Genomic DNA, 24,026 nt, shown 5'->3' with positions numbered 1-24,026 from the left:
CTGAATGAGCTCTTTACGACCCATTTACATTTCATTTAAAAATCCTTTTGCCCCTTTACTTTAAGAAGGAATATAAATGGCAAAATACTGCATGTCAACACAAGCGTCTGGCTGTTAAAACAAAAAGAGGGTAACATTGCAAAAAGATGAGTTGCACGTTCTAGATCTTAAATATAACGATCAACTTTGCACAGCTATGACAATGACATTATGGCATTAAAACAGACTAAGGCAATAAATAAAATTGATGCGTATTTAATAACCACATGACTGATTCTTCCTTTACTTGGGTTTTACACAAGGGTAATCAAGGCTAATTTCTATTGGCTTAAATAAGAGAATAGGGTCCCACAGAGTTACACTGCTGTAAGATACTCATGTAAATGAGAACAAGTATTAAGCCCTGCAAGAATCTAAATCTCTATCCACTCCACTCCATGAGCCTCTCCAGAGCAACAGTGGATTAGCTACATTCATTTTAAATGAACGTCATTTATCTCAAGTATTTAAGCAGGAAATCCCATTGAGATGAGCCTTATTTTCTGGAAGGTGCTTTGCAGTATCTTGTAATATTTTTTTATTTATTTTCTTTGAGCAGGACCTGGCCTTTGCCTTTTTAACCTATCACACTGGGGTTTTGGAAAAAAAAAAAAAAGCTAAGCCTTATCCACATGCCAAACAGGTTCTTCAATACGCTTCATCCTCAAAGGAACACAAGAAATTACTTTTAATAAAAAATATCAAGCCTTTTGGGGAAAATTCGCAGGTCACAAACACTGTGTGAACACCACAACTTGTGGGGCTGGACTAAAGGCCAGTTACACACTGGCAGGAGCTTTTGTCCAAGTGCAGATCAATACATAGAACACATGAAAGGGAATACCGACAGCAATAATGAGTGCTAAATTTGAACACACCTCAAACCCTACCTGTCTTCCTTTGGGTCAGAATTTAACTCCTGACTTTATGCACTATTGCATCAAGCATCACTTTGAATGCTGTGGGATTATACCTATGTGATCACTCTGCTTACATTCACTTTGCCTGCACAATTGCAGACTCACAGGCTTTGCGGGGGTACCCCTCTTCTGCTCTTCTCCTTTGCTGAGAAGGAGATCTGCTCACCTTTTACTCCAGAGCAGTCAAACATCGCAGGGACAGAGACCCCGGCTTTTTGCTTCACCCCACAGGTGTACAGGCAGAAGTAACAAAGCACCTTGAAGCATTCTCAACCCCAGTTTGCTCAACAGCACAGCTGAGATGCCTCTGAAACCACTGCAGCAGCCATCTGCACCAGTGATCCTGCCATAAGAGAAGGCAGATCTCATGGGTAGGGCATTGGACAAGAGCTTTGCAAGCCAGGATTAAAGATGATCAGATGAAAACAAGTTGCCTGCAGAGCACACAGCTAAATACAAAGGAGGATAACCTACTAATTTATAGTTAGGCCAGTCCACAGGGTAAGGGTCTGAGTGCAGGCACAGCAGCAACACGAACATCTCCAGCAGGGCAGGGGGCACACCACCCCACCAGCAATCAATCAACACTTCAGAGAAGGACAGCCAAGTAAAGAAGCCATCCTTAAGATGACACCCCCTCTGTCAGCCTCTCCGGTTGGTACTTGGCTGGACTCTCTCACTGCTCCGCAGCAACACAACTCATTGTTCATCAGCTACTCCAAAACGTGTGACTTACTCCCTCTGGTCAAGAAAAGGGAAAAAGTGGTTCCATGCTTGAGGTGAGAAACTATGTAATCCCCTCCCATTTCAAAGTCACAGAGACTGCACAGCAAGAAGAGAAAGCCATTGCACCTCCCTACCGAGCCAAATCTTCTGCGCTTTAGAAACGCCACTGTTTAGCAGGAACTGGCAGAAGAAACTATGTGAAACAAATAAGGCCACTGACTTGGGCTAATACTATATTTAGTGTGAGCTACTTCCCCTCTGCAGAGCACCAAGCGCCCACCTTTTGGAACATTACTCTTGCTCCAAAGAGGCAAGGAAGAAAGGCAACTGTGTTAAAAAAATCCTTGCTCTCACATAACAACATCCCATATAAAAATCTGCAAGCAAGACCTTTCGTCCAACTTGGGGTCTATTTAAACACAACCCATTGTCAAGAAACCCCCCCACTCCAGGGAAGCCATCACAAAATCTTGTGACTTTTACAAGGGATGGAGATGCCATTTAAACCCCAAATGTTGTGCCAGGACAGAGTTGCACCATTTGTTTCAGACATTGATACCAGTTCAGCTCCCAGTGCAAATGGGTACTGCCAGCAACACTGCTCATGATGGCATGCTTCATACTTCAAATATATGAACCCTCCTTTCCTGTCCTCAAATTAAGATAACAGGACAGCACAGCTCTATTTAAAAGCTCAATTAAATGGAAAAAAATTGAGACTATTTCAGAACCTGCTGGTGAACGAGGTGGAGCAGCACCCTGACAATTCATTTCTGCTGCTGAAGCTGAAAAGGAATTAGTGTGTTTTCTTGTACTCAGCTCCTCGCTTCTGTCTTGTGGGGCTTAGCTGCTGTCAGACTTGCTCTATGGTTTTGAGAGCTTTGGAAAATCGTCCTCCCTCCACTAGACCGGAAAAAAAGAGCAAACTGTATAAGACTTTTTTGGATTTAGAGTATACAGATCACAATGAAGTTGTGAAATGCTGTACTGTGGTTTTTAATGACAGCTGTAACCAGGGAAGGGAAGATGTTCCTCATTGCTCCCAGCCTAAGTACAGCAGCTAGGAGAGACATGCTGCATCCTTTGAAAAGGCTTAAACCTGAGTCTCCCTGTGTCCCTGAGTACTGCTCTTGGGATTAGAAAGACAAGAGGCTTTCCACATGCCAATTACAGACTGCTTTTGTGGTCACAGTATAGGCATAATGCTAAACCATTCACAGAAGGAGAAACTGAGGCATAAGGTGTTTTGTCCCTTAGCTTGAAGGCACCATGATCTGACAAGGATCAGCACCCTGGTAGTCACTTCTGTCCTCCAGTACTTGCAGAACTTCACTTATCTGCTGGAATATTTCTGAAAAAATTACATTTAGATCAAAGCATCCCACTTGCAAATTTAATTAAGTAACATTAAACAGCATACACCTTTAAAAAAAAAAAACCCAAAACCAAAACCAGCCTGCAAAATTATACTCATATCAGTCCATGAAAAGACCCAAACCCACCCAATTAGGTGGCCATCAGGTGCCAGGTGCACCCCTCTGCCTTCCTTGTCCTGCAACCCCTTTGAACACCCTTTGCAGCTGGTGTTGGCAGGTACACGAGTGATGCTGAACCCCCAGCTACACTACCACGCTATGTGGTTTTTGGGAATGTCATGTAGCCCCTCTCTGCCTCAGTTCATACTTTGGCAAACATGGTGAAGGGCTTAATACATAACCCCTCCTTGGAGAAAGTCCTCGCTGGCTGAGATCGGACAAGCACTGTGAAGTACTTGGAGTGCAGAGGTGACATTTTTGATTGAAGCAGTGTGGGCAGGAGCCTGTCCCAGCTGGAATAGTGGTGGGAGTACGTTTATGACCACCTTGAGAATACCTCTGACCACTTCTTCTCGCTTATTTCCCTGGCAGTTCAAGGCATGATTTTGCCAGGGAAAAGCCACTAAGAGAGCTGAGCTCCACACTGCTGGGAAATAGTGACTGCAAGGCTGAATCCCTCCCCAGGCAAAGCGAACAGCAGCCCTCCGCCTTGGAGGAGACAGATGTTTGCCCTGGAGAGCACTCAGAAACATTGATTAACTTACACTTGATTCATTTTACTAATTAAAGTCACTACACATGACAGAGCAGTCTAAGTAGCATGTACACCAACAGCCTCATACTCCACGCTGGCGTGCACACTCATCTCTGCCCTGCCTCGCATGCTGGAAGAAGGATCTTGTACAACCAGGCTACAGTAAGAGAGTCAGGAGATGCAAGATGGGAAGGGCCCCATAGGAACACTCCTCCTGCTAGGTTTTACCTGAAGAATATAAAGCAGTCTGATACACATTGTAAAACTGAGGCTTTTTCCCCAAACCATACTCAAAATCTTACTTTGTATTAAGCTATCAATGTCAGCAGCACATTCAGAGAGAAAGAGACCTCTCAATACCGATGATATCAAAACCTTTGGGTTTTATTTCATAAGGAAATTGCAGCAAACTCCAGGCTTTTTCTTCAAAGCAGCAGTAAATAAAGGTTAAAAAAACTGAAAGAGAGAAAGAAAAGAAAAAAGAGAAAGGAAAGGGAAAGTCCAGGAGTAATAGAGTTACAAAAATACAGACCTGAGGTAAATGTGCTGGTCTGCAGGGGAGTTGCTGGATGAAAATGCTGATAGTGATTCTTTACAGAATACTTTGTAATGTGTCTTTTTTTACATTCTCTCTATACTAAATTGATTAACCCCAAGAAAAAGCACTTCCTAGCCTGCTGTATCTCACATGTTCCTGTTAGTAGCTCTTCCAGTCCCAGAGGGTAGTATTTCCCTGTTTTGCACCACCAGACAAATAACACATCAGTAAACCAGACATTATCACCTTTTCCCCTGGCAGAATTTGAGACCAGGATGGGAAGAATAATACCACAAACTACCAGCTTGTCCCAGAATATTTTGTTTAAAATGTTGGTTGCCATAAAGAAAGAGTATCTATTTATCAGTCTCTGCTTTCATGAGAAATATAAAAAAGACCAGAGGCTTATGATTCTGTTGGGCAGAAATTGATGCTGGTTTGTACAAAGCTTGTCTTGCATAACACTGAAGACTGCTCCAAATTCACACATAAGATATTAGAAACCTGGCAGCCTAACATTAAAAACAAGAGCTAAGGTCCTTAGTTCCTTATGCGTCACTGAAATCTTTGGAAGAATTGCATTTACTCCTATAAGTTTAAGACTGGGGGGAACGGGGAGGGGAAAAAAGTCAAATACTGACGGAAAAAAATAAAATAGCTCCGTGCACCTTACCTTGACCTCGATGAAGTCTGGTTCACCGAGGGATATCAGATCAGCATAGGCTTTGAGTTCATCCACATTCCAAGCTTTCACCAGTGTTAGCCTATAAACAGTACGCTGTTGCTGAAATAAAGGAAAAATTACATTAGCAACACATTCTGACACAGGGAGGATGTTCCACCCTTGCACACAGCTTCAAACAGTTGGGGAAATTCATTCATTTATTCCAAGAACCCAGGGGCTAAAACAAAGCAGACCCAAACCAGGAGCCACCTCACTTGTTCTTTCAAGAAAGGTACTCCACAGCATCTGTGAGCTGAGCCACCTTTTGCTGTACAAAGACTTACCTTCCCTCTATGTATCCCAGGCACTTTGTTTTTACAGGAGCTTTAACTCAATGGGAAAATAATCAGGAAGTTTATCTCTCTTTGATTTGCTTCCCCAGGCATAAAATCTCACCATTAGTTGCTATACAGATATTTTACTTCCTCCAGCTGGATCGTGTGGCATTGGTGACTTTTGGACAGGACGAACAAGAACAGAGACCATTGTCTGCCCCATCCGTGAACATGTGCAGCACATCAGGTACAATATCGCAGAGAAAAGGCTTGCCTGTGATCAGTTACGCAGAACATTTTATTGGAAGCACAAAGCGACAATTAAAATCACAACCGGGCAACATTGAAAATACCCTGCTTATGACCTAGCCTTATAAAAAGTGTGGTGCAAGCCATTAGGAACAAACACAGTAGCTGCAGCGCTAATGGCTACAAGAGCAGCATCCACCCCTCATTACCCTCTGCAGCAGGGCAGCTGGATTTCTGCCTGGCAGCATCCCTGCATGGATCTGTCCTCTCCATCCCGCTGCTGAGCACCACAGCTCCTCATCACACCAGTGCCTCTCCAAGATGCACAGACCTGACTTATTTCTGTGCACAGTGGCAGACAGCACTCTAAGAACTTCTTTCCTTGGAGTTATTCTGATTTTCCTCTCTAAGGGCTGCTCACCAAAGAAGTTACTGGTGACAAAAGGACTTCTACTATCACTATATGCACTTAGCCATGGAACAAATCCAGTTTCTCTGCTTACATCTGCTTGTTTCCATCGTTCCCCTATCCTTCCTTTCATCTTCCACTAATGTTTTATTTCACTTATCTCTGGAATTTATTTATAGAGCAATCTTCCAGCAAAATTGTTTTTTGAATTAACCCATTTTCCTTCCTTGGCACACTGTAGACTGTAAAACATGACAAAAGTACCAGTTTAGCCAGAGAAAAAGAGCACTGTAACAAATCCATGGCAGCCCAAGACTCCACAGCTGGGGCCAGACTGTTTCCCAGGCCTGGGACTTCATAGCACAGCAAAGGTGGGAATCAAATTCTCCTGCTCCAGAAAGTCCAGGCTTAGACTCAGGTTAAGAGATTCTCCCCTACCTACTACCCATGACATGCCTGTGGCACGAGGTTACCTGAACTTCAGTGCCACATGTGGGAAGCATGCACACTATTTGTTTTATTACATTTTTTTCAACTCAGGATAAGCTAGTAAGAAGATCTGCTATCAAACTGAACTTTCCATCACTAAACCTCAGACGGTTTCCCACTGTGATACCTCTGACAGCATCCACTGGCCAGGGGCAAAGCAGGGACAGATCCCAGGACCCTGAGTCCCAGTCCAAGGCTATTAAAAAGTTCATGCTATTATCCCTCCCCAGATGAAACTGATACTTTCCACTACCAATCCCCAATCTAGCCATGTTTTAGCTCTTCAGAGCCTCTGACCTACACGCCATGAAGTAAATTTTGCCCTCTGTATAAAAATCAAAACATCACTTACCTAAAACACATTGCTATGTTTTCCACGGGGTGGGGGGGGGGAAGTATTTTCTACACCAGTTTGCTATGGACACATTCCAGATTATTTACTAACAAATAACTAGAGGACAAACAAATAAAACCCAGGAGCATCTTCTTCCTCCCACTAACATCTGAACACAGGCAGGGGTAGGTCTTTAGGGTACATACATACAGAGAACTAAACCCAATGCAAGCAGAAATGCCCCATCACACTCACTCACTACCTGTCATCTTGGGAACCTAAAGCACCAGGTAAATCTCCCAAAATTCTCCAGGGGACAAACATGAGCAAGGGTTTGATACCTACAAGGAGTCAGTGTCTTGAGAAAATAAAGGTACAACTGCTTTTTGACAAAGTCTGTGGAGAGTAACTTTAAAGAATTATTGAGAGAATGATTATTGAAGGCCAATTATTACAAGAATTAAAATAGCTGGCCTCTACTTTACCCATAGCATATAAGCACATATTTAAAAACAAGAGACTCTTATGATTTGAATGGATTGGCAAAAGAAATGTTCAGGCCAAGAGACAACAGTAAAGTATGAAATCAACAGTTCATTACTAAAGAGAAAAACAATGAAGGAACTAATACATAAAATAAACGCATCATTTGCCATATAACAGGGAAAGAAGAAACCAGAGAGAAAACATCTAACAAGAAGAAAAACTCCAATACACACACGCCTGTCAATCGTCTGAAGTGATTAGATACCCAATTAATCGAGAAATGTCTCCCCAAAGGTCAGCTCACAGTGGTAAACAAATGCAGGCAGCTTCAAGGCAACAATAAATAAAAATTGCATTTTAATATCAGCCCCTACCAAAGACTGCTGATCCAGACTCAGTCCTGAGACTGGGAGGTTGGGTCCCCGGTGCAATCATCAGAGTAGGGAGCCCCTCATGAAGTGAAGCCTTTAGGGGCATATTTTTTTTTTTTTTTTTTTTTTTGGCAGGATGTTTTAATGCTAAAATTAAGAGTAAATTTCTGGATGCCTCTGTCATGCGTAGAAAATGTAGTTTGGCAATAAGCACACAGCAAGTGGGACAGCGCATCCTGTTAAATCCAGCATCATCGCCACTGCTGGCTGAATAGTGTGCAGCAGTGGAGGATATAAAAAAGGAAAAAAAGAAAATAAAATCTCAGCCTTAACACAGAGAAATGAAACACAGGAAATCCATTTGTGGGATGAAAGTCTTAGAAAATCTACTTGATCTTCAGACAGCAGATACTCATTATTTGGGGAATTTGAACATAACATACAGATAATGGGAGGCTGGACCAGGCAGAAACTGGTCTCAAGTGCTGGAATTAAGGGTAATGAATAATATCAACAGACATATAGAAAGCTCCTATAGACTAATGAAAAATATTTAAACCTAGCCCAAATGTGAAATGGATCAACTAGAGCTTTGCATGTCACCTCTACTGAGCAGCAAGGGCAAAACCTTTAGGTAACTGAAGTTCTGGCAGTTCAGGAGGGCATTTGCTACCCTGAAGGACATATGTGTGACAAGTGTCATTTACAGTACTGCTACAATGCTTGAAACAAGCTTAGAAAATGCCACCAAGTGTTCTCCCAAGGTTCAATTCCTTTATGAGATCTTCAAAAGGACAGAAAATGTTATCTAGAGGCTGAAAGGACCACTCGCAGCAATAAAAAAAAAAAAAAAAAAATCAGTAGCATCTTTGTTGGCAGCAAAACTTGTGGTCAACTGATTGGAGGGAGGTGACTCTGGCAGTGCCAAGCCATGATTTCAGAGGATCACGCTGTGATTTTGGAGGGGCTGCACTGGTTCACCCCTCTATCTCTGCTGGCAAATGAATGTGCCAAATGCACCCACACCCCAAAGGAGACCATGCTGGAGGGGACTGTCCACACCTCTTATTTCTAGCCAAAATATAGTGGAAGCAATATGTTTTTTAAAAACCACCAAGTCTAGTTTATTAAAAATGCATGAAATCAGATTGCAAAGATTAACACAAACCATTATTAATGCAGAAACAAATACACGCTTGGTTCTTATTTGCCAATCCTCAGGACTGCACTTGCAGTCACCACCAGGACTTCTCTCCCTGGGACAGCTCCCCAGGAGGCAGCACAGAGGAAGGTTTCTTGCTTGCTCTTATACATGTGGCTCAATCCTCTGCTGACGCAGAAGATGGGAGTCTCCTGGGGTTCATAAACATGGGACTGACAACTACAGAGCCCTGCCTCCTCCTGGGATCACAGGTACAGCCTCCAGCACTTGTCAACTTCTTTTATACATGCTTGGTTGTTTCCCAAGTGGTCCCTGCAATTGCCAGAGCAGATGGGGCAGGTTGAGGGAAGGCCACAAAACACTGACAGCAACTGGAAGAGCTGCCCTTCTTCCCAGTGGCTGCCACCAATACAAAGGGAGGGTGTGACATGAAAGCTGGTGTGAAGGCACATAGCCACCAACAGCTGCTTCTGGCTTGGAGCAGCAGGACATGCACTCAGGCAGACATGACCAAAACCCAACTGGACTGGCAAAAATACAAACATTTGCAAAAAAATCTTATGTTGGCAGAGGACATCCATGTGCAATGATAACCATCAAGCAGCCTGCCAGCCTTCTCTCCCCTTTCCTCTGGTGTCTGAAGTCCAGTCACTTGTCATCCTGCAGGCCAGGGTGAGTGGGGACACCCTCTGCCCAACATCTTGGTGCCTGCAACTACTGGGACCATCTCACTTCTTCCCCCTATAATCTAAAAAGTGTTTTTTAGGGGCTAATTCCTAACCACTTGCCATGCTTTGTTCTTATAACTCTAACAGTTTGCTCTCTCTCCTACTTTGAAACCGGGCTGAAGCATGCAAACAATTTTTTTTTTTTGGGGGGGGGGGAATTCATTTATTCATTTTACATTCATTCTGCAGCGGGACTAAACATGAATGCCAAAAAATGGTTCGAAGCTCAGGCCAACAGGTTGAACACAGGAGGAATGCTGTCAGAGCCAAGTAAATGCGATATTGCAAGAACAGTTTTGTGGAGAGGATGACACGTTACCAGTTTACTTTTATTACAATATTTTCTAGCGTACATTAAGTACAATGCTTCAGCGAGCGTTTCTTCTTACAGCAGTGAAGGCTTGCATGAAGGGAGGTACTTTTTTCTCCTCCCATTTAAATCTCCTTTTTAATACTGTCCATTATACATCCTAGATCATTTCAGAAGTCCAACTTTAAAGTTCAAGTACTTCATAAAACTAAAACTGCTACAAGTGCATTAAAAGGGCTTTTCTGCCCATAGGGCAGCACTAACTGACAAGTAATAACCAGTCTGTGTGTATTATCTATCACTTCAATAACTGAACTCTCACAAAAACTATATTAGCTTCTCAAAACCAGTGGTGAAAGAAGTACGTGAAGAAACTAAAACACTGCCAAAGGGATACAGAAAAAAGGTAGAAAAATCAGAAATTAATATTACAACTGAAGAAACTTCTTTCCAGAAGGCAACATCTCTCAAGTGTTATCTGAGCAGAGAGAAAAGCCACTTTTAAAAAAGTGGTAGAGGGTACAGATCAAAATGACTAAGGGCCTAATACCACAAAATGTTATATACAAGTAATCGTTACAGACTGCCAGCAGTACAAATACACAATCCTGTTTTATTAATGTATTATTTGTATTTGGTTGTAAAATAGTGCCCCAGGAGATCCTCTTATAAGCACTGAAAAACAAGAAATAAGAGCTTAAGCCCTGAGAACTTGATGATCTAAACCATCAGGATATAAAACCAGACTGCAATGCTTTACTCCCTGCATCTCCAGGAAAAGCAACCATTATTTCACTTCAGACAGCCATCAGAATAACATTAACAGAAAAGTTAATATCATAACAAGCCTTTTGAATGGGTGAAAGTCAAGGGTATGGAATCACATCTATTTTACCCCAAAAAGCTCTTTATGTAGACAATCAGCCTTCCAGGAAGGGGCAGCTCTAGGCCCCTGCAGGACCACGCATGCCTATTGGGTGGCAAAGGAAAATAAGAGATGGAAAAGAAAACAAGAGACTGTGCCCTTGTAAATAAATACCTGGTAGGGAAAGTAAAGTGGATGGAGCCAGACTCTTCCCAGCAATGCCCAGGGGAAAGGACAAGACACAATGGGCACAGGCTGAAGCACAGCAAATTGCATTTTTAAATTAAACTTCTACAGGGAAGGTGACTGAACACCAGAAAGGGTTGCCTGGAGAGGTTGAGGAGACTCCATGCTTGGAGATATTCAGCACTCAACCCACCAAGCTGATCCTGCTTTGAGCAGGAAGGTTGGACTAGACAATCTCCTCAACAGCTCCCTTCCTGCCCATTTAAGACTTGCAGATTTTTGTCAAGTGCCTTTCAGAAGAACTGAGAGCAGTATGCAGACCATCTTCATAAGGAAGGATTACAAGCTGCAGCTGTTAGAGAAGGTCCCCTTAGATCAGGTGAGCATCAGCACAAACCAACAATTTGAGAGGGCAACAGACAGCGCACACTGCACTCAAGCAGCCTAATTACAGCTGGAGTGGGAGCCCTACCACCCATCAGGTTATAATCAAAGGAGACTGAATAACCAGCAATTTAGACCTCCGTGAAGAACTGGGAGCAGAGAGAAGAGCAGTTGAGCACGCTGAAGCAAATCTATTCAAGGCTGGGGAAGTCAGAATAACTTTTAAAGTAATACTATGAAAAACATGGAGTTCATTAGAGCAGTTATATGGCACAATGCCTGCACAGCTGCATGGAAAGCAGGATGCATCCTTGCTCCAACACAACCCTCTGCTCTGAGCACTGAGTACGCTCATCCAGCCCAGGCAATAGGACAGCACTCAGCAGTAATCTTCAGCCTTTTCCCGATTGAGACCATGGCTGAAGAGCATGCTTTACAAAGAGTTGATAGCAGAAACAGAATAACTGACTGTTAAAGGGTTATTTTTTCAGTTGTGAACACTCAAAAGCCAAGTGAAGCCTCTTTGGCTGCACTCCAGGCCCAACTGGTCTCCTCACAGGGCTGCAGAACATTGCACTGGGCTTCTTGATGCTTCCGCTCCTATCTGCAGCTGAGCAGTGGAGGAGTCATCTCACTTTCTGTCTCCGCAAGGCACACAACAAAAGTGTTGCATGGCTGCAGGTCACATCACATTCGCCATGCAGCTGGGAGGGCTAAGGATGGAGGAGTCTGGCCCTGCTCAAAATCTCAGCAGCCTCCCAAGAGGTTAAGTAGCATCATTGTTGAGTTCCTCCAGGCACCCAACACATGCTCCATGCCCCAGAAAGCAGCATCCCTACAGGACTACCCTTCTCTGCCACGAAAGCCCCTCTCTGTTCCAAAGCTTAGAGGTCAGCAGTGCTTTTACTCTTGCCCTTGGTAAGTCAGTTGACTCAGGAGGAGATGCTACTCTGACAGAGCACATCATCAGAACTGCAATAAGCACAGGTCACAACATATGCCAGAAGCACAAAGCCCATCCTTAAGAGCTGCCAGAATAGCACCGGGAAGGGCCTGTGCTGCTGCTTAAGGACAATTACCATTGGGTCCTGCGAGTCCTTCACGTTAGGAGATGTTCCTTCAGGCCAGTGCACGGCACTCAAGGAGCAAAGGGACAATGTGTTTCTGCGATCCTGTGCAGTTCTGATGAACTTCTCCAACTCTCAACACACAACCTCACGTATAAAAAGCAGTTAATGAGGTGCTTTTGCCCACACAGGAAACTAAGCATATGGGTAGAAACTGAGCAATTTGATACAAATACCCCTTGCCTTCCCAACCCCTTGCTCAGGTTATCATAGCAGCCTTCTCTAAAATATAGCACATGTGGTTTGTATGGGATTGTATGTGATAGCTGGTCCATTAAAGGCACCTTAATAAAGAATACTGTTCAAGAAATATCTTAAAAGAAGGAAAACCACTGAGAACCACCTTGGCACATACCACCACACTATGACTTGTTCCCCCAAGTCTTTCAATTTTACTCTTTGGAGGACACCTAAACAACAGTGTTGACAACATGCCTCAAGAAACAGAGATATTGTGCTTTGTCTCTCATTGCATTCTGAAAACTATGTAGGCAACTGTCACCCTTTTAATAATGAGGTCCCAAAAATACAAATCAACAGTGGCCAGTTCAGCCTTCTGTTCCCCTAACACCTGAGGACAAAGTAGACTTGAAGACTAAGGAATGAAGAACCAACCTGGGGAAAAGCAGTATTTGCCCTTTGGGCAACTCCTGCTAAAATCTTTCCAAGCTACCCCAAAAAGCATTGCATCCCTTGAATTCCAGAACAGGGCACAAGGAAAAACCAACCAACCAAACAAAAAAACCCCAAAACCAAAACCAGCCTGAACAGGACTAGGGAAGGATACTTACAATAAAAAAAGCCCTTCATTAAGTGGATCTGAGATCCTAGTCTCTCATTCAGCAGGCAAAAAGAGCAAAATCTTTGTCTCAAAGAGTGCCTCATGCCCTGGTCCCAGCAACAGCAATGCCCCACGGCCAGAGCTCAAAGTCATCATCAGGGCCAGCAGACAGGGATGTGGCTCTTCCTCTGTCCTCTGCAGGGCGGCCAAGACTCAGGTGAACCCACAGATGAGCCACCAGGCTGCTGCATCATTGCACCCTTGCAGCAGCTCACATGAAACACAACCCCAGGCACTGTGAGAGCTCTGCAGCCCAGCTCAGAGAGCAGCAGGGTGACCCCCTCAGCTGCCCCGGCTGTGCTGAGCCCAGCGCAAAGCCCAGCCCTCGGAGCAGCATGCAGCAGCACTGATGTTTCTGCCTGTTTCCAAGGTGTTTACATTTTCCTTTGAAACCATCCTAAAATTTTCCCAGTCCTATAACATTTGCAAATGAACGTTTTCTGTATGCGCATATTTTGCCAATGGCCAAATCTCAAAGCCAAACCGCTGAACACACCTCAGCCCAAGACCCAGCCCACGAGGTGACAACTGCTCTCCTCCCAGCATCCGCTGGCCCAGAAGATGTTAATAAAGGATTCGCATGTCAGTTTGACAAAGTGCTCCCTTGTCGCTTCACTAACCAAGAGGGATTGGGGCTGCTTTTTTTTTTTTATCATTTCTTTTTAATTCCCTCCTCCTCAACATTCATCTTTTTGTAGATCAAATATAATTATTTCTCATAAAACATCCCAGGTCTAATCTCGGGAGGAAGAGGGAAGCGTGAACACATCAACTGTGCTGCAAAGAGCAGGTTGCTGGATTGATACGAGTTTGGCTGGGGCAGGGGAGCATCTCCCTTCTCCAGCTGGGGCAGGGAAGCAGTGGGAGCAGGACTGGAGAAGACTGGGACAAAGGGCAAAAACTAGACAAACCTCCTCCTCCTCCAAACCATGCACTGAGGTCCTATAAGACCCTTACCTTGGATTGTGTCACTTGAACTTGCTCTTTTGATAAAGCAGAGTAACAGCGCCCTACTGTTTGGAAGTAAACATAGCAAAACCCAGATTTTTATTTCAACTTGCTAGCTTCAAGACAGATATTCTGAACACTCATAAACATCCCTTAGATATAGATAAAATATTTTGTTTGAAAAATGACATTTCATTCACAGACTCCTCAACATAAATCCATATTTTTGCAGCTAATTAATCTCAAGTAACAAAACCAACACTGTCAATAGAAACACTGCATTGCTTGAATGGAAAAAGCACTCTTGGGGGAGAAGAAATTATGGTGCAGAATCTAAACAAAAATTGTTCTTTCACACAACAGATCCTTTGCAGGTGTTAGATGATGAGCAGGAAGCCACTTCAAAAGTCAGCTTCTTAGTTTCATTAATATTTCTTATTCCTTTCAAGGAAAGGCTCAACTTGCAAACTGATTTCATGACACATTTTCAGAGTTTCCTGGCTGGCAAAGACCCACTCCGATCACGATACAAACAGCCGAAAAACTGAAATGCATGTGCAATCCCGCAGCCCAGCACAGCACTGGCAGTCTTGGTAGGCTCCTTGCTCTCATGCAGCAGCAGTAGGCGAGCTCACCTTTCCGAGCGACAGTCCCTGCAAAGGGAGAAGCCGTCCTCTCCAAAGACTCGATTTGGTTCCCTTAGTAAGGCATTGCATAACCTGAACAAGTAAGCAAGTCCTGAATAAAGATATCAAAGCAATTTTCACACTTGGAAATTACTTGTCACAGGGATGCGATCAGAAGAAAACCCCTGCAGCCAAGTATCTATTCACTATATTCAATAACACGCATCTTTATGCATAAAACCCCACAAAGTACAAAAGACCCGAAACACAGTAAAAGGAAATCTCAAATGCCAACACACGCCAAATTTCACAGCCTTCCAAACCCTTCTGGTTCAGCCTGGAGACAGAGGGTCTGTAAGAGGACTGGAGGTCACTTCTGTTTCTCCTGAATCCAGCACTGCTGAGCCTCCAAGCTCCCAGAAGCTCTGCAGATGAGCTGTGGCACCCATCAGGAGAACATTATCAGGGAAAGACTCAGTGCCCTTGAAAGGATAGCAGATTAATCTAGTCTTTTGGCAACCAGGACCCTCCCCTTAAATAAAGGGCTCATCACTTCATCTGGGCTCATCTACCACTACATGACCAGCCCTGAAAACAGGCACTGGAGAGATGACATCCTCCTAAAAGTCACATTGCAAACACCTGGAGCATTCTGCTGAGCAGATTTGCACAGCAGAAGAGGTTTCTTCCCTTCAAAGATTAACTCGGCACAGAGCACAAAAGTTTTCAGCTTCCTTTCTTCAGGCTAATACAGTCATTAAAGCAAAAAACCTGAACAGGTTATGCTGCGTAGGTATCTACTAAAAACATACATTGTTCAAGCATTTGCTATTAATACACCAGTTTAAAGCAAGCTAAAGCTTTGTCTTCATTGCTAAAAAAGGTGCATATTACCATAGGATAATTAACACATTAGCTACTCTGCTGTAAAACCAGAGCAAAGCTCAGAACTTTGATTTTACTGCTAGGGAAGTGAGAGTGCTCAACCCCAGCATTTACCTGCACATCAGCACCAAAGCCCTCGGTCTTCACCCAGGATCTTACAGCATGACAGTTGTCCCTATGTCATCCCCAGGACACAGGAGAAAACCAACCTTGTCACCACCACCCTCTTTTTGGGCCCTGCACCAGCTCCAGCACAACATTCAAGTTCTAATGCCAAAGAAACTAGGATGTTTTTAAAAGAACAACCTCAAACCTCAAAAAAACCAAACCACAAACTGGTACTATCTTTTCATGCAAAACCGATTCCTGCTCTTTGAGAGAGAATCGGGTAACAAAACCAATTATAAGGTGCACACGTCCAAATGATGAGGGACTGATCCCACACCTCATCTTGACATCTGGACCCCAAGTCAGTCCCCTTAGACAAAGGCCAAAGAGCAAAGCAGACTGAATTCTTTCAGTTTTAATATACTTCTGTAAGAAACAAAAGTGTCTCTATCAAATATTATTATTATTATTCTTATGAGGTGCCAAGTCTGAAAGCCCTACAAAACTTCTTATTCTTCTAGAGCCTTGAAAATAAGATGAAAAACTCTCATGAGTAATAATTACAAAACCAGGAAAGTTGGACTTTCTGTTTGCACCAGTTTTTTTAAAAGACAGAAATCAGTCAACATAACTGTTCTCGTCTCAAAAAAACATGAGTGTGTATTGACCAGCTTTGAAATTCTGCCTCAAAATAAAAAGAAAATCCTGGAGTGAGACAAGCACACGAACACTAATTCCCAAGCCAGAATTTTAAACCAAAAAAGGCTCTCAGCCAGTGAGCAGTCCTGTTGATGTACAAAGCATAAGAATAAAGTGAACCAGACTGGAAACCAAGGAGAAAATAAATCAAATATGATTATCTTACCTTCCTAAACCAGCATCCTAAGTCACATTCCCCTCCACAATCATTCTGCCTGTACTCGCCACCTATTGCTTGTAATCTACTTTATTGCTTCACACTTCAGTAGAAATTAACAGTTTATTTAGTTAAAAATCTCTAGAAATAAAACAAAGTATAGCAACAACTTTGTTCTGAGACCTAAAAATGTTAAGTAAATCCAGAACCATGACTGCTCCTTATCCATTTCCGTGGACTTGTTTTCAATACACTTACTCTTGTAAATCAGCACCAACAATACTCCAGCAATTATTTATATCCTTTCAATATTTCTAGGGCAGTTTCACAGAATTATCATGTAAAATTTATGCCAAGGGAAAAAAGGCCAACGCAAGGTAACTTAAAATAGAAGAATAGCATTAAAACAGATCATATCAAATCATCAGAAAAAAAACACTTCAAGTTTGCTGTTAAACAGACCACACAGCCTGACAATATTTCATTTCCTGGGGAAATAGAGTATGTTTAACACCAAACAGCCAGAAAAAAGCATTAGCACAAGCCCGAGTAGCACTCCCACTGAGCCCTGTGCCAAAGAATCATCACAACCAAAGACAGGCTCAAATCTGAGCAGAAAGTGAACTTGTGAAACTAAAAAGCCCTTTCACCACGATAAAAGCCTTCAGCAACACTCCAAGTTTGTGTCCAAGTCCCACTGACTTTGAAGGGACTTAAACCAGAAGCTTGACAGGGGATGCTCTTGTGAAGGCTCCCAAATATAGGTGAGATCAGGACCTTTTCCACACAGGCATCTTCCAATTAAGCGTGGCAGCAGTCCCGTGGGTTGGAGCAGCAGCTGCCACAGCAGCAGAGACCTGCCACACAGGCACCAACTGACAAGCACTTTGCCCAGCTCCAGCTGCTGCTCTTCAACACAAAGTGAGGACAAACCCAGGAGCTCGGCCAGCAGCTGACCTGCTCGGCCACCTTGGCTCCGTCCCATCTGCAAAACTGTCCCTTTGCCAAAGGGGTGCAAAATCCAGGAGAATCACTGACTTGCTTTGATCTGACCATAAAAACGATTTCTCTTCAAGCTGAATAGGCACTTCTACTTTCATCTGGGCCAGCACTTTGCATACAAGGTCACAGGATGGGGTAGACGTGCTTGTGTCTGGTCACATGTGGGAAAGAGAAGAGGCATTCAGAGCCAGTCTTGTGATGAAGAAGAGCTGAAACCACCCTCTGGGACTTCCCACAGCCTCCTTTTGTTTCACATTCCCCAAAATGTCCCAGCTCCACACTGTTACGTCCCTCTAGCTTCATGACTTGATGCCTCCAGCTTGGCTGCTTGGCCAAAGATGAGGGTAACCTGTGGTACCTGGTGCGGTGGTCCTGGAGAGGCTCCATTTCAAACATGTCACTTAATAGTGCACAGTTGTAACCCCAGCAGTGCAAGGAAGTCAAGAAAAGGACAAGGTTAAGAACAAACTACAGAAAAGGAGGGAAGCCCCAAAGAGGGCAACAAGGAGGAAAGTTCGCCTCAAACAATAACGTGCAAAGTATCTCAACACAAAGATTGGGAAACTTAAAGAAAAAACTTGAACAGCATTCTTATGTGCAGAAAAAGAAAGTGAGGGATAAGAGCAGTTTAAAAACAGAGCCTAGCTTTAGCTAAATGCTTCTGGCTAAAGACTGAACTGAACGTTCACCAAAGTCACTTTGGATCCAACGGAGGAACCCTGTTTCCCCCACATCAGCTGCCAGGTGTTCACTATTTTTACGCCATCCCAGCAGTTATTTATACATACAGCCAAAGACTTGGATGCTTCCTTACAGACCTCTGTAGCTGGAAATCTCAGCCAGGAAAACAACATCCCACTGAAATTTTGCATGGCTCTAAAAGAATATTCCTCAAAATCAGTGCTTTTTCCTCAGCAATGGAGGAAACAGGACAGAAGAATAAACTGCATTTTAAAATAATCCTGTAATAACGGTGGTTTAAGTGAGCAATTGCAGTTTAATGAAAAATGAAGAGGTAACACATCTGTAAGGTAAAAAGACAATCCATGATTTGACAACATGTCAGCACCTTCATGGGTATAACTCACAGACAGCAGCAGCCAGCGATGCAGACACAACGGATGCGTGACTAATGGCACGGCACACAAGCTCAACTGAAGCCTGGGAAGGGGCTATTGTACTTAAGAGAATAAACTGACACTCATTATCTTGGGAAACAACAAACCAGCAATGCAACTTCAAGAGTCAAATGATGAAAGCAGAGATTGATCTGCTATAAAAACATAATTACCTCGTTAAAAATCACTCTTGCAGTCTGCGAAGCAAAGGATTTATAATATTTTTCTTCTGGGTTTTGTCCAAATCATCTAAAAATAGAACTGTAAGCCCCACCACGATTTGCTGAAAATCCTGCCGTTTTATTTAACAAAGAACAACATAAACAAGGAGTCTGAAATAAATTTCTTTCTTATTGATTAAGCAATCCTTGCAAGCCTACTGCTCTTGTAAAGCCCTAACTCAGGAGTTAGGCTCTAAAGTAATGAAGATTATGGAAAGGTAAATAAGCTTTAAGCATTTTAACTGCCCATCCTATTAAATAGTTGAGCTTCAGCTTGAGCTGGGGACTGAGAGCACTCCTGCACAGTTTGGGGGCACAGCAAGACATGCCAGGAGATGACACGCGGAGAGGGGACATTCTCCACCTAGGCATGCACAGGAACAATGCTCCACACAGGCAGGCTTGTAAAAGCAGCACCTGGATGATGCTTTGCAACGCACTTGGGGTCTGGAGATCAATCCTGCTGCAAAACAGCTCTTTGCCAGACAGCAGCTGCTGTTAACCCCCCTCCAAACACTTCTCACTAGCACTACCTAAGTGTTCAGATGCAGCACTGGGAGTCTTTCAGCAGCTCCCGCAGGCTCTGTATCTTGCTCTTCGTTTTGAGCAGTTACCCTCTGAGCTTTAGCCTTGAGGAGCTGGACTCCTTTCAGTTCCCACTGGTTTACAGGATTACTCCCTACAGATACAATCTAGGAAAATTTGTAGAGCATCACCACTTCAGAGCAGGCAGCAGTACTTGAACTCCTCAGCCCTTGCCCCATCACTTCCATCTGCTGAGAAAGTTTCCTCTCCTGGTTACCCCAGTCTCACAGCCAGGTCAGCATCACGGAGCACCATCTGGAGGGACTGTGGCCTGGCAGCCCCCAAGGCAAGAATCACTTCTGCTTGTAAAGGAACTGCTACTACCTTTCTGTGCAGCACTCCGGTCCCCTTGCAGCCACACAAAGATACATCCAGCAATCCACTGCAATCTCTCCTATCTCGACGTGATGAAAACCACTACAAGTTCTTTCGCATGTCCCAGGACCACTAGGTGACCATCACAGACTGCACCCCTGATCCAGACTGCTTACACCTACTAGGGGGGACATCCCTGTGTACGCCAGCTCCAAGGGGGACAGTCACAGGCAAAGTTAATCTCTTTGCAGTCCCACTCCTGTGTGTGATGTGCTCTCAAGTGCAGAAACATGAACATGAAGTAACTGGGCATCTCCAAAAGCTACCAGATAGGATGCTCTTGAAGCATCACACAGAACATTAGAGCTCTCACTTGCCACCACGCAGCATCCTGCTGTCCCTGCATCACTCAAAGTGTGGTACTGCTCCATCAGATAAGTCGGTTCCCCACAGACAATTGCAACAGAAGCAATGCATGAAAATGGACTCTTTAGAGCAGAATCAGAGATATTTGCTCAATGCAACAGAGGCTGAGTGAAGCAGGAAAGAGAATTCACCTCTTAACACAAATTGTAGAAATAATCCAAAGTCATGGCAAAAACCAGGGCTAGTGTCAGGGTCTAAATGCCAAGCCTCTTTCCTGCAGAGCACCTGGGAAGCAGCCAGCTTCACAAACCTTCCTGAATGCAAACATCGGGTGTGAGGCACCGTGCATTGCTACTGATGAGCACCGTCTCCTCACCTAGTTTCACTGAGGCATATGTTCAACTGTCAAATTACATTACAGTTGTGGAAGGTGGGTATCTGCCTCTCTGGCAGCCTGAACAAAAATGGCAACTTTCTGTTTGGTCAACTGCCGGCATGGCCAGAGCCTTTGGCAGGAAGGCTGCCTAGCAAATGCTGGACAAAGAAGATAGCTATGCTGTGCAGTCTTTACCTTCTGTAAAGGAGTGAGTCCAATCTGTAACACAGTAATCAAATCTTGCACATTTCAAAGGTATCCATGAGCCTGATATATGGATTTAAAAATTATGTTGCTTCTTAAAAAAAAAAAAAAATCACAACAAAGGGTTTAACAAAGTCCTAAGTGTCTCTGGATGCACAGTGCAACTTCTACTCCTGCTTGAGGATCCTGCCTTGAGGGGGGGGTACATGTTTGACATTACCTGAAACCCCGACGTCTGGAATTAAAGCATTCTTTTAGAGACCCAGTCTCTACAGAAAGCCTTCAGATCCTCCTACTTTCACAGAAAGTTGGACTCTTCTGAAGAGCCCTACAGGGAGATAAGGCTCCTCAGGATTGTTAAGCAAATATCAACACAAAACCAGAATGAAATAAATGCAATGAGGCAGACACACATTTTTATAGGTCTGTAAACTGCTACATTAGCAGCATGGATCATCAACTCTCCAGTTTCAGGGCTCACCACCACCTATACTATGCTCCCCTGTTTTCAGAGCTAAGCAGTTAGAGGAGATCATTTACAGTGCATCTAATATCAGTTCCTCCACCAAACAGATTTATGAGCAGACAAGTGCTCTTCTGGGATAACAAGAAAGGGAGATCCCCAAATTAGTCAACACGGTAATTGCACCCGACTACTGCACTTAGAAATGGCTGAACAAATTTGACAGAAGCCGAGCTCACCCGTCACAAAGGCCTTAATTGTGTAAAAAATGAAAAATAAATCACCTTTGATTTGCCAGTCTGCTTTGACCTTTTGTCACTGTTACTAATTACCAGCTTTCCGTATTCAAGTACGTACAAGACAATAAACTCCACAAATTTATATGAGAGATGTTCCAGCAATTTAGCAGCTTCAGAGGAGACTCTGAATCCATGTGTTGTAGTTCCTGCATTTCTTACATTGGCAAATCTAACAGCAGTTTCATCCAAGGAGAAAATGCAGGACTTGGCTCTCAAGCACACAACTTGCAAGTCAACAAGGCTCCAGATGGGTTACTTCAGCAGCTATGGAAATGGGGTGGGGCACATGGTTTGGGAGGCCACAGACCACCCCACTGATCACAGCTATCATTTACTGCCACCAGCAAGTGTCCAAAGTTACAGTTACCCAACTCACACCATCAGCTCACTTTGGATTTTTAGGGGCAGAGAGCCATACAAAGGAACCAGGCCAAGGCACAAACATCTACATGCAACAAGGAAAATAGAACTTCTTTGCATGAGCTGGTTTATTGCTAAAAGTTGATCTGACAAAGGAAGTATAGGGTCAGATTCAGCTCTTGCTGGCACTCAGGTAACCTAAAGAAGCTGAAATGGGAGCTGAAGAAGAAGATTACTGACAAGCAGAGCACTGAAGACACGACCATTCCCTGAGCTCTATTGCCACCTACCTGCTGCAGGATCCTCCCCTAAAGAAGAACCAGGGGAAGAGACCAAGTGCTCCTCAGCTGCTTCAGTCCCAAACCAAATAAATTTGGTCAAATCACCTTCAGCAGCAGTTTGAGCCAAGCACACTGATCTCACCCTGAAACAGGAGAGCCTTCCCAGAGCCCACCCCACCAGATGACATGCAGCACTGAACAGCCCTGGGGCACCAAGTCCATGTGTCACTCCAGCTATTCTGCAAGCCCGGACCCAGCAGCCCAGCCTCTGTCATCCGAACATACCTGCACTACTCAGTCCATCATAGCTAAGCACTTACAAAAGGATTTCTCCCCCCCTCCAAAGCAGTAAGTCTTCCTGATTTTATTTGCCTTGCACAAGTCCATAAGTATGTTCCCTCTGCTTCAGAAAAGCACCAACACACCCGTTACCACACTCCCATAAAATCCATTTTCTTGTTTGCAGTGTTTTCGCCTCAATTATACACTCACCACCCAAAATGAGAAAATAGATTACTCTTGCAGATGCTTTGTCAACTCATCTTTCCCGAAATGTCAAATGAATGGATTCTATGAACCCAATAAATGCTTCTTATCTGAATCATCATGCTAGCGCCATTGATAATCGGTCAGCAAGTAGAAAAATCCAACAGCTAATGCATTTAGCAGAATGGAATATTATGCAATGCTCTGCACAATCCCAATCTATGGCATTTGGCCCAGTTACTTCAACTTTATAGGCTTAAATAAAAACATGTTTTAAAATAAAGTGCAGATACAAGTTTCCTTTGCCTAGTTGCCACAAGCAGAATCTTAGGCTCGCTCTTTCCTTTTTAAGAGTTCACATAAAAACACACACGTGCTCTGTCTTCTCAGGGTGCTTTTACATGAAGACTACTGCTCTATTTCACAACTAGAGAATGAAACTGTGAGAAGACATCCCCAAGACCACAGAGCCTGTTGGGGTAGTTGGGAGTTCTGGCTCCCAGAGCCAAGCCCCAGGCAACAGAGCAGCCCTTTGATAGTGATTGGGTTAATAAATAACAGAAGGGCAGGAAGGGGGAATAGAAAATGGTTTGAACCAAGTTCTCTAAAAGCCAAGTCTGGCATCTCTCACGCAGCCTCTAGGAAGAGCTCAAGGCAAAAGAAAGATCATGTTTAATAAATGGTAAGAATAGCAAATGCTTCTTAAATGTTAAGTAGGAGAAAAGCTAGGCAAGCTATATAATGTGTGCTAGTTAAGGAGCGAAAGAGAAGAGTGAACTTGGAAGAGGAGGAGGAGGGCCCTCTGTTTCTTCCATTTACATTTCATAGGTCAGAGCCCATTTCCCAAAGACATGGGAAGGGGGAGAAGTGCCTTCTACCAACAATGAGGGTGGCAGCCGGGCAGCCTCTCTGCAGCCATAACTACTCCCCTGGCAAGAACCAGCAGCAAGCAAATAGCCCACAGACCTGGCTACTCCAAAGCACCAGGCAGTAATGGGGAGGAGGGGATTGATGTGGAGTAACAGACAAAGCATTGGACAAGGACTAAGACCACATGGATTTTACCCCCACCTCTGCCTCAGGCTCACTGGGTGGCCAGAGGCACTTTGCCTTCCCCCCTAGCCTCACTATCCTGTCTTCATAAGACACACAGTAACAACCAGCAGCTTGGACTAACGGTCATTTTGATTATGAAGTGTGTTTATGAACATTTTTCCCCTTTTCTTGCCTGCAAGCAAACAAAGAGGTACTGGAACAGGCAGAAGAAATAAGATTTCACTCCCTCTGCAGCCAA

General features: G+C 43.9%; 1 protein-coding gene across 13 annotated transcripts in view; it reads right to left on the bottom strand.

Moving 5' to 3' along the window:
• LOC142032964 (S-adenosyl-L-methionine-dependent tRNA 4-demethylwyosine synthase TYW1-like) overlaps positions 1-24,026 on the bottom strand; it is a 111,138-nt gene that overhangs the window by 24,044 nt on the left and 63,068 nt on the right. For 12 of the 13 annotated variants that reach the window (XR_012651049.1, XR_012651050.1, XR_012651051.1 and 9 more), the window contains exon 14: positions 4,967-5,077. Coding sequence is in view for 6 of the 13 variants with exons in the window: in XM_075032427.1 (XP_074888528.1) it covers positions 4,967-5,077 (111 nt within the window). In the remaining 7 variants the exon portion in view is untranslated. Of the gene's footprint in view, positions 1-4,127; positions 4,212-4,966; positions 5,078-24,026 lie in introns of those variants that run through there. The other variant, XM_075032432.1, reaches the window with a different exon arrangement.

The sequence above is a fragment of the Buteo buteo genome, chromosome 7, assembly GCF_964188355.1.
Source record: "Buteo buteo chromosome 7, bButBut1.hap1.1, whole genome shotgun sequence".
Taxonomy (NCBI): Eukaryota; Metazoa; Chordata; class Aves; order Accipitriformes; family Accipitridae; genus Buteo; species Buteo buteo.
The sequence above is the reverse complement of the archived record's forward strand: the minus strand, read 5'-3'. Positions and strand labels throughout refer to the sequence as shown.